At 41.5% G+C, this 10,900-nt stretch overlaps 1 protein-coding gene across 1 annotated transcript in view; it reads left to right on the forward strand.

Annotated features, from left to right (window-relative positions):
* CSF1R (colony stimulating factor 1 receptor) overlaps positions 1–9,912 on the forward strand; it is a 63,020-nt gene extending 53,108 nt beyond the window's left edge. Inside the window, exons 18-21 of the mRNA XM_069763588.1 lie at positions 270–381; positions 933–1,032; positions 2,118–2,223; positions 4,265–9,912. Of these exons, the coding sequence (XP_069619689.1) occupies positions 270–381; positions 933–1,032; positions 2,118–2,223; positions 4,265–4,372 (426 nt within the window). The 3' untranslated portion in view covers positions 4,373–9,912. The remainder of the gene's footprint in view (positions 1–269; positions 382–932; positions 1,033–2,117; positions 2,224–4,264) is intronic.
* The last annotated feature ends 988 nt before the right edge of the window (positions 9,913–10,900 follow it).

Consider the following 10,900-nt stretch of genomic DNA (forward strand, 5'->3'; position numbering starts at 1 on the left):
TTTTACAAAATTAAATATGTAGAATAGTACAAATGCATTAAAGGTGTTCATGTACCAAGTGAGGATGCATCCACGTGGTTAGCCAGCTGCATGCGTCAAACCTTTACTACCCATTTGTGGTAGCTGCACAGCCTCCATGTGCTGCCGTAAGGGATGGAGCAAATGTTAGCACTCAGACTGCCTTAATATAGACCATTATAATATTCAACCCAAGGCACAATTCAGTGCTATTTTAATGTACAATTTAAAAAATTGTTTTTTTCTTCAAGGCTCGACTCCCAGTGAAGTGGATGGCCCCCGAGAGCATCTTTGATTGTATCTACACAGTGCAAAGTGATGTTTGGTCCTATGGAATCCTTCTGTGGGAGATCTTTTCTCTTGGTGAGTCTAGATCATTGAAGACCAACTCCGTTGACAGCTGAATATTTGAAAAGTCAAACAATGGCCTTGAGTGTGACTTGTATAGAGTACCAGAAGTGGGCCTGATTATCCACAGTACAACCCGAGTTTATACAAGTCCTGTGCATTACCATCTACGGATGCCCTAACATAAGATGTGCCATATGGTGCCAAAATAACCCTGTGAAATCAATAACCTATGGGATGTAACTGTAAACACTGCGTAGCTGCCTTTGCATAGGTTTCGGCATAAAAGGTGAGGTCTGGGGTAAAAGCTCTAGGTGCCCATGCCATCGGGATTCATGTCAGCCCCTAATGTTTCACCTAAAACAAGTGATGCGTCCTATGTGACTGCATGAGTCACGTACCTTTGATAGAAGATGTGGACATCTGGTAATTCTATAGTCACAAATAGTGCGAATTACACATTTGCGTTTTGTTGTTTGACATGACTTTTTAGTTTTGATAATTTTTTCGACAATCAATACCTTTCATAATACCCTATTTTATAAACTGCTGCTTCTTTCTTACAGGCAGGAGTCCATATCCTGGGGTTATTGTCAACCGAAAATTCTACAAGATGATAAAAGATGGATGCAAGATGGACTGCCCAGATTATGCTCCCCTGGACTTGTAAGTGAGAGTAAGATCTAGCTAATACATCGGTGCCTAAATAACATAAAGCAGTAAACTCAAGCCAACTCAACAAAAAGGACATACAATTCAAAAAAATCACAGAAAAATGGCAGCCAGACTTATCAACACCAAGACACAAACTGATCAAACAACCACTCGTACTCCTACCAATTCATGGAGGAGTTGGTTGCTTAGTGTTAGAATTGCACATGGATAAGACTTGTTTAGGACGCCAGTCACATGGATGTAGTGCGCAGTGTCTGGCTTACAGATGCCCATACTCTTAGATTAGGTGGGCTGCCCATCTCTACAAATTCACACGTAGCACAGTCTTAGGCCACACTTCCGTCATTTGGCATCCGTCACAATCCGTCGTTGTGGGCAAAAAACGGATCCTGCAAATGTGCTCGCAGGATGCGTTTTTTGCCCATAGACTTGTATTAGCGACGGAGCGCGACGGATGGCCACACGTCGCGTCCATCGTGCGACGGATCAGTCGTGTTTTAGCAGACAGTCGTCACAAAAAAAGTTTAATGTAATGTGTTTTGTCTGTCGCATCCGCCATTTTCGACCGCGCATGTGCGGCAAAACTCCGCCCCGTCCTCCCCGGACTGCAGAATGGGCAGCGGGTGCGTCAAAAAACTGCACCCGCTGCCCACGTCATGCAAAACTTTCACAACGTCCGTCAGCCCAATGGAAGTGTGAAAGAGGTCTTAGTCAAACATTTCTGTGGAAAGGACTAAGATATTTATGAACTATCCCTAGTTTAGCCACCCGACCAATCTGCTTGTTCTAGGTCAAGTAGTGGCCAGAAATACACAGACTACAGAGCCAGATATAAAGATGGGTCATCAATATCTTAATACAGCCAGAGGCAAAGAACACATAGCAAAAGTAACCCAATAGGAGTTGTACCAGCCATTACAGGGTACACAGCATACACGTGTAACTACTTTTTTATTTTAGATTGTGGAACTTAATTTTTTTCCAAGATTTATTGAATCAAATGTACTTTGTTCATTGGACAACCGCTCTAAGTAATATGGCAGTTGTTGATGATATATTCACTTTGACAATCTTAGATATCGCCTAATGAAAGAATGCTGGGACTTGGAGCCTACTCGTCGACCAACCTTTAACCAGATCAGTGATCTCATCAACAGACAAATGAATTTACTCACAAACCAGGTAAGGTCACATTTAAACAGGCCAACAATAAGTCTTGAGCAGACTGACGACTGACTACATGCAAGTCGAATAAATAGTCGTTTGACAACTTGTTTAAACAGGCCAACCGCACTTCCATGCTCATAGAAAGATCATTAATACAATTTTTCTGTGCACACAGAATATCATCATTCTTGGCAACACATGTCCTTTTCACACAGGATGTTTTGCCGTCGAGAATAATAATGTTTAAGCCAGGGGTCCCCAACTCCAGGCCTCGAGGGCCGCCAACAGTGCAGGTTTTCAGGATTTCTTTAGTATTGCATCGGTGGTGATTCCAACCCCTGTGCAATACTAAGGAAATCCTGAAAACCTGCACTGTTGGCGGCCCTCGAGGCCTGGAGTTGGGGACCACTGGTTTAAGCTCACACTCGCGTATAAATTGGACAAATGCAATCCGATTAAAAAAAAAAAAAATCGGATTGCACTCGGACCAATGTTATAATGAGCCAGTGCAGATCTGCATGTTTTTTTCTCAGTGATATTCGGCATGCTGCGATTTCACTCCGGAAATCGGACAATGCAAGAAACAAATTGCATGCCATACGGACCATCAGTATGGAATCAGATTTTTAAGGATACATTACAATTCTGCAGCTTAAGAAACTGTAAATGGTCCCGTAAAACATTAATAGCTGGCAAGTTAAAAATACTGATTGTATACGGACATAACATAAAATACAGGTGAGAAAAAAAATCGTCCCACTCTCATGGATGAGAATGTGATCAATTTATAAGCAAGTGTGAATGAATCCTAAACATAATTTCATCTAACAAACCAGTTATTTGCTCGTTCATCATGTGATTATTAGCCTGTGGTTTGATTGGCCAATACGGTAGGTAAGGAGAATTCATATGAATGCTCATTCCTGATTATCAGCCAGTGTAAATGGACCCCAAGAATGTATGTGCTAACAGAATGGAAAACACCCATGTAATTGCTTGCACTTGCTGTCATTGAGATGTCAAAGACCCAAATGTGCTGTCGTATGTACATTGTAGTCTTAGAAAGACTCACATTCTGGTTCCTACTGGGTGATAAAACTTGTCCAGGGTTCAAAAACATGGCTGCTATCTTCCAAAAAACAGATACACATGTGCCCTGCTGCTGGGTTAGTAGTCTGCAGCTGCGAAACTCCTCCTGTTGACTGCTCCTTTTTTGATTAGCTGGCCTGGTGCCACATCGTGTGGGTGTCACTCTGCAGCGATTACATCACACCAGGCTGGCTAATCAAAAGTGGAGTCAGGGATGCTGGCAAGTAGGAGGCGGTTTGGGCAGGGCTCTCATCTATGGAATAATGATCCGGCCGGTGGACCAGGATCCTTAGAGTGGATTTAGTTATCGCTAACTAGGAATGGTATTACGGCTCCACCTTGTCCATCCATGAGCTGCAAACTAAGGACAGATGTCATGCATTCTAGAAAGTAACATTGTTTTTCTAACCCTGGACAACCTCTATAAGAAATGTTCGATCTACTTATGGACACTGTAAAGGGAAAGCCCTTTAACCTCCAGTAGAAGAGTCTTAGATTGAAAAGGGGCTGCCCGGGGCAACATACTTCAGGCTTCAAATATAGCAGTGTTCCATAACTCCAGTCCTCAAGAGCCACCAACAGGTCGTGTTTTTAGGATTTCCTTAGTATGGCCCAGGTGATGGAATTGTTGCCTGTCTAGATCATGGAGTTCTCACCTGGACATTACTAAGGAAATCCTGAAAACATGACCCGTTGGTGGCTCTTGAGGACCGAACTTGGGGAACACTGATATATGATGATAGTGGGAACCAGTGGACCTCCATTGAGATTTTAGCAACTGGGTGCTCTTCACTCCAAGTAGTCCTCTGTATTGCCCTACATTGAGGAGATAAGTTGAGATACCAGAGGTCACACCACCAAAATCATAAAGTAACAAAATGCCATTACTGAAATATATCTTCTGACTGGTTGCCATATCTTTTCACATTTCACAACACATTTACAACTTTGTTTTTTTATCTTAAAGGATTATGCAAACATCCTTCAAGGGCAGCAAGAAGAGGATTGTGCAGATACAAAGTGTGCCGATTCCCTGCAGCCTCTCATGAAAGGAAACAACTACCAGTTCTGCTAATCGGAGACTTTGACAAAACTATTCCGATGTGTAGTAGCGTTGGAATTATATGGAAGGACCGCCACAATTAATTATCTGAAATATTCATTGGGGCATTATTTTCATAGTTATTAAGCTAAGACGTAAAACAATCTCTCTATTATCAGAATTATAGGGAGATTGGTAAAAGTAGCATTAACATGGTAGCACTGGAAAAGCAGATATGGAAGGATTCACCAAATATTTGATGAACTACTGACAACCCTCAACTGACCAGCATCTCTGCAGAAATTATTAGTATCCACTAGGGAATCAAGAAAACAAAATGTGACAAAAACAGAGAAAGGAGGGCACTTTTGTTTTTACCAAATATATATTTTTTTACTTTTGACATTTGTAATTGGAAAAGCAGATATTTACAGCATTATATTTGTTTCTTAACTACAAGTTATACAAGTTGCACGCCATCTGAGTTTGCATTAACAGTAGGGTTCCTACATTGAAACCGTGTGTGGCTTATTGATATCACATCTGTAAAAGTTATTTTTGCCACACTCTTGATTAGCACTTAATTGATCAACAGTAGACATGAGCAGCCCGTGGATGTGTCTGGTACGTACCCCAAAGTTTACAGCTTGGGTGCGCTCATCTCTAATAGACAGGTATTCCTAACAAACTCCTGAGTTCAGTTTAAGATATCTCTGCCAAGAGAAAATACTATCAAGCTTGTTAAAAGTCATCATGCCCAATCTTTATTTCACCCTCAACATATGCCGAACAAATGACGGCTAAATACACTGCTCAAAAAAAAAAAAGGAACACTTAAACAACAGAATATAACTCCAAGTAAATCAAACTTCTGTGAAATCAAACTGTCCACTTAGGAAGCAACACTGATTGACAATCAATTTCACATGCTGTTGTGCAAATGGAATAGACAACAGATGGAAATTATTGGCAATTATCAAGACACCCTCAATAAAGGAGTGGTTCTGCAGGTGGGGACAACAGACCACATTTCAGTACCAATGCTTTCTGGCTGATGTTTTGGTCACTTTTGAATGTTGGTTGTGCTTTCACCCTCGTGGTAGCATGAAACATACTCTACAACCCACACAAGTGGCTCAGATAGTGCAGCTCATCCAGGATGGCACATCAATGTGAGCTGTGGCAAGCTTTGCTGTGTCTGTCAGCGTAGTGTGCAGAGGCTGGAGGCGATACCAGAAGACAGGCCAGTACACCAGGAGATGTGGAGTGGGCCGTAGGAAGGCAACAACCCAGCAGCAGGACCGCTACCTCAGCCTTTGTGCAAGGAGGAACAGAAGCACTGCCAGAGCCCTGCAAAGTGACCTCCAGCAGGCCACAAATGTGCATATGTCTGCACAAACGGTTAGGATGGTCTGAGTGCCCGACATCCACAGATGGGGGTTGTGCTCACAGCCCAACACTGTGCAGGATGCTTGGCATTTGCCACAGAACACCAGGATTGACAGATTCGCCACTGGCGCCCTGTGCTCTTCACAGATGAAAGCAGGTTCACACTGAGCACATGTGACAGACGTGACAGAGTCTGGAGATGCCGTAGAGAGCGATCTGCTGCCTGCAACATCTTTCAGCATGACCTGTTTGCAGTGGGTCAGTAATGGTGTGGATGGCATTTCTTTGGAGGGTCGCACAGTTCTCCATGTGCTTGCCAGAGGTAGCCTGATTGCCATTAGGTACAGAGATGAGATCCTCAGACCCCTTGGGAGACCATATGCTGGTGCGGTTGACTCTAGGTTCCTCCTAATGCAGGACAATGCCAGACCTCATGTGGCTGGAGTGTGTCAGCAAATCCTGCAAGATGAAGGCATTGAAGCGATGGACTAGCCCGCCCATTCCCCAGGCCTGAATCCGATTTAACACATCTAGAACATCATGTCTCGCTCCATCCACCAATGTCATGTTGCAACACAGATTGTCCAGGAGTTGGCGGATGTTTTAGTCCAGGTCTGGGAGGAGATCCCTCAGGAGACCATCCACTGCCTCATCAGGAGCATGCCCAGGCATTGTATGTAGGTCTTACGGGCACGTGGCGTGGAGGCCACACACACACTATTGAGCATCATTTCCTTGTTGTGAGGCATTTCCACTGAAGTTGGATCAGCCTGTAATTTGATTTTCTACTTTGATTTTGAGTATCATTCCAAATCCAGGCCTCCATTGGTTAATAAATTTGATTTCCATTGATTATTTTTGTGTGATTTTGTTGTCAGAACATTCAACTTTGTACAGAACAAAGTATTCAATGAGAATATTTCATTCATTTTGAGCTTTGATGTGTTATTTGAGTGTTCCCTTTACTTTTTTGAGCAGTGTATTTCATACACATTAGATCTTCTAGTCCTGCCAAGATTGCTTTGCTGATTTGTATTAACTTTTACCTATCCTTACACAGTTTCCAAACGGAAGCAGTCACAGTGGCTCATAATCAACCTCGTGAACCTTAAAAAATGGATAGGGGTTCCCCAGAAGATGGTAAAGGTTGGAGGTGAAATTTGGTCCTAAATGTAAAATTTGTAGCCGGGTTCCCCACTTTTATAACATTTGGAAAGGGTCTTTCAACCATGTCAGATGTTGGGTCACCTATATCCCTAGTTGTCTTCTTTAGAGTAGGGATGCGTTAGTTGTAGGGGTTTCCTTGGACACATTTTTCTTATTTGGAGATAATCAGGTTGTGAATAATGATTCTGAAAAATACTAATATATTACAGCTAGACTGAATTACTATATGTGCTTAAATTCCTTATTTGGATGAAAAGGGAATTTTATACAAGAGTAAACCATTCATTATAAGCTATCTTGGTATATGTCATATTGGGATGTTTAAGGCAGCAGTTATCAGTACAAAGCTAAGTGATCATATATTACTTCTGTAGCGCCTACAGTATTATTACATATATCCTATGTATATTCATATAGAGAAACTAAGCATAAGTTCGCATAGTATTATGTCAAAACGTAATTCCAACATGAATGAGATTATCAAACCTTTAATAAAATGTCACGTAACGGTCAGGATTTGTTATGGGTTTAACTTTTTAATAAATTTAAAGGGTGAGTCCAGTTACGACAACCCTTTTGTGTTAGAAGAATCTCACAATAAAAAACTGAAGTCACAGTGGATCCTAATCATTTATACGTAAGAAGTCCCAAATAATTTTCATGGTGTCCCTTGGTTGAGGGCATGCCTGGTCCTCCAGAGGGATAGATGGTATTTGTAGGTAGGTTCCCCTATACTATAGTTGGGGAATGAGGGCCAACAATGGAAAATCCTCCTCTCACGTTCAGCCATAGGGAAGTACATCTTTGAATTTTCACATAGCTTATCCTATGTCACCTCTGAAAGAGGAGCAACTGGTGGTTTTGGGCTCCTAAAACTTGCAAATCAATTCCCACTTTTTGCGCACTAGGCTATTGACAGCCATTGAATAATATTAAATTTGTCAACTTTCTAAACAGACCACCTTGTGACAATGTTGTTATTTGAGGACTGTGTGACTATATTCTTTGGGGACTATTTGGTTAACCATACGGAATGTGGGGGTCAATAGAAGATACCAAAGTGGTCACCCTTTATCCTAAGATCAGCCCTGCCCCCTATTGATAGAATGTTCGTAAAGGATCAGCTGTCCCTTTTAATTTCACATTTGATTGTATTTCCTTACTAACAGCTACATATATAGTCATGACAATCAGCTTGGAGCTTCTAACTTTTTATTACGCGTAGTTGTAATTAGTATTAGACGAGTGTTAACTGGTAGAATCAATAAAAAGGGATAATTCTACATTCTAATTATCTTCATTAATAATGCTACACCGAGCCTACCAAACAACATCACATTTTTTGCTTCCATTTGTAGAATTAGGGAGGCGACAGGGAGGAGAGAATTAGGGAGGAGACAGATAATGACCACTTAGTTTCCTTGCAGCTACCATTATTCACAATGGCCTCCTTGGACAGCCTCTCTAATGGCTGAATATGGAACACAGAATGGGGTTGCACCCTCTGGTTCCTGCTGTCATGTAATGATCTTGTGTCCTCCAACACAACATCACAATAGCCAACAAGTGACCGTAGCTACAGCATGACATTGCATAAACCAAGAGTGGTTATAAATTCCTGTAATTAAGTTGTCCAATGAGGACAACCATTGTCTTTATGCCCTACTCCATGAGCCTAATCAGAGAGCCACTGGCAAGGAAAGGCTCTTGTTCTGGTGAACCCAAAACATCCAAGTATTCCATGGAAGACCGTTCGTATAATTGGCCACTATCTGTCATACAGCGGGAACCTCCAGCAGCCTTTGTAGTGGAGAAGCATATCCTGATGAACCTTATCCTAGTAAATCTATATGCTGCATGGGGTGTGCAATGCCTGTTGGATTAAAGGGGGTGTCTACAATGAGAAAACGTGTCTTTAAAGGGGTTGTCTCATCATCATAAATGGGTAAAATTGCAAAGTGCTTGTAAAACCAAGCAATTTTGCAAAAACCCTCATACTAAAAATTCTCTCTGTCCTCGGGAACAGGGGGATTTTTTATTTTATGGTGTACAGCTTGTTGCAAAGGTTAAGACCTACCTTTGGAGTCTATCAGCAGTGGTCAGAGCTCGCTTTTCAAGGGTCTTTGCTACAGAACTTGCAAGTTTTGCTCTGAAACTGGTCGGACTGTAGGATCCATGCTGTCAGCCCAAACTTTTAATAAGGAGTGCAGAGTGTCCATGACAAGTGGGGAGCGGCGTTCTGAAGATTCATAATGAGAACAACCCTCTAATGATCGCAACCTAATAGCATTATCAACATATAAGGCAAATTAAAACTGTGTGGCCTCTCCTGGTACTGCTCAGTTACCCTAGAATTACAGCCTTCCATGAAATAACATTTCATACCTGTAGGTGTAAACATGTACCCTGGTCATCACTAATCTGACTGCTCTGAAAATGGGCTTGTCCCTTTTAAAATGTTGTCCATTTTCACTTATTTTATGCCCATAGGCTTAGAGATATGTAAAATAACAATCTGAGCCTTATTTACCCTTCCCAGGTCTAGCGCCGCCTCTCCGCTGCTGTCCCAATCCCCGAGGATCAACTTCAGCAGTGACATCACATCAACAGTGCAACGGCCAATCACTTAGCTCATCAGCTTGTGCTATCTGCATTGGCTGAACTTATCGATTGGCTGCAGCGCTGTGAACGGGACATCATCGTTACAGCCAAGCAACAGAAACTGGGGCAGCACTAGACCTGGGGAAAGTAAGTAAAGAACAGTTTATGGGTTAAAAACATGTACACGGGGAGAACCCCTCTCACTATACAGTGACCATAACACCATATTTTTGCTTTTTTTCCTAGCAGTAACTCATGGAATTTGAATTTGAGTTCAGCTAAAGTTTATTATTAATTTATGTTCCTTTTTGTAACGAATATAATTAAGATTGTGCTTGTATAACTGTATAAGACTTGTAAGAAGCCAATAACAGTATTACTTTTATTCAAAATAAATTCTTCATTTACAAAATGTATATGAATGTCGACTAATTTAATTTAACATGCAAATGTGGGACCGTTGGACTGTAAGAAATAATACCTTATTTAGCACAGTAATGGGACTGTCATTTTTAGTCAAAGCTAGAAATGACCTAAAAGAGAGGAAAAGTATAAATTTGGCCATGTTCATACCATGCTATTGCTCTCTTTTTGACATATACTTGTACGCCTAGAAAAGCTCTAGACGGTAACTTACAATGGAAGACTGTAATGTATTCCAATGACTGGATATGTCATCTGTAGAGTCCAATTGTAAAGGCGTCTATACTGTACTTTGTGCTATTTTTCGTCTTCTCTATCCTGCCCTATAGAATAATTCAGCCCAAATAGACTTTTTTGGCTTCCATCCGATATCAAAGCCCAATAGATAAACTTGGGTGTACTCTGCGAGCTCTTCTTGGGCTACACACTATGTGTACATCACTTACATGACGTAAAAAGTGGTTAAAAGACTTTAGTGACTCTGGTTGTAGATCTGTGAAAATAGTGCAAGGAAAAGGGATCATCATCATGAATCCAATGACAATTTCTGGGACATTATTTATCAGAACATCTAACTCCAAAAAGTAGCACCACAAACTGCCCTGCAGCTCACAAAGCCCTGATCCACGTGTGGAGAGATTCCTCAGAACACCATCTCAGCAGGAGCATGCACATACACACTGCTGAGTCACATTATGAGTGTGGGACATTATTGTCTCAGTTTAGGCAATTGAACAATCCATACATCGCTTCAATGAAAGTCAATACCTCCCTCCCAAAGCTGTATTTAAGAGATATCATCCAGCCAACCAGTATCTTTTCCTGCAGTGGTGAGGGTAAAGAACACCCCTATTTTTGCCTGGCCTTCTGGCTAGACCAATCTAAGGAATTTTCATAATTCAGTTCTGATGTCCAGGTCATATACAGAGCAAACATTTATTTTTTATATTCACTTTTCATGAATGTGCCCACTTGGATCTT

Source organism: Ranitomeya imitator, chromosome 4 (assembly GCF_032444005.1).
Source record: "Ranitomeya imitator isolate aRanImi1 chromosome 4, aRanImi1.pri, whole genome shotgun sequence".
Classification (NCBI taxonomy): Eukaryota; Metazoa; Chordata; class Amphibia; order Anura; family Dendrobatidae; genus Ranitomeya; species Ranitomeya imitator.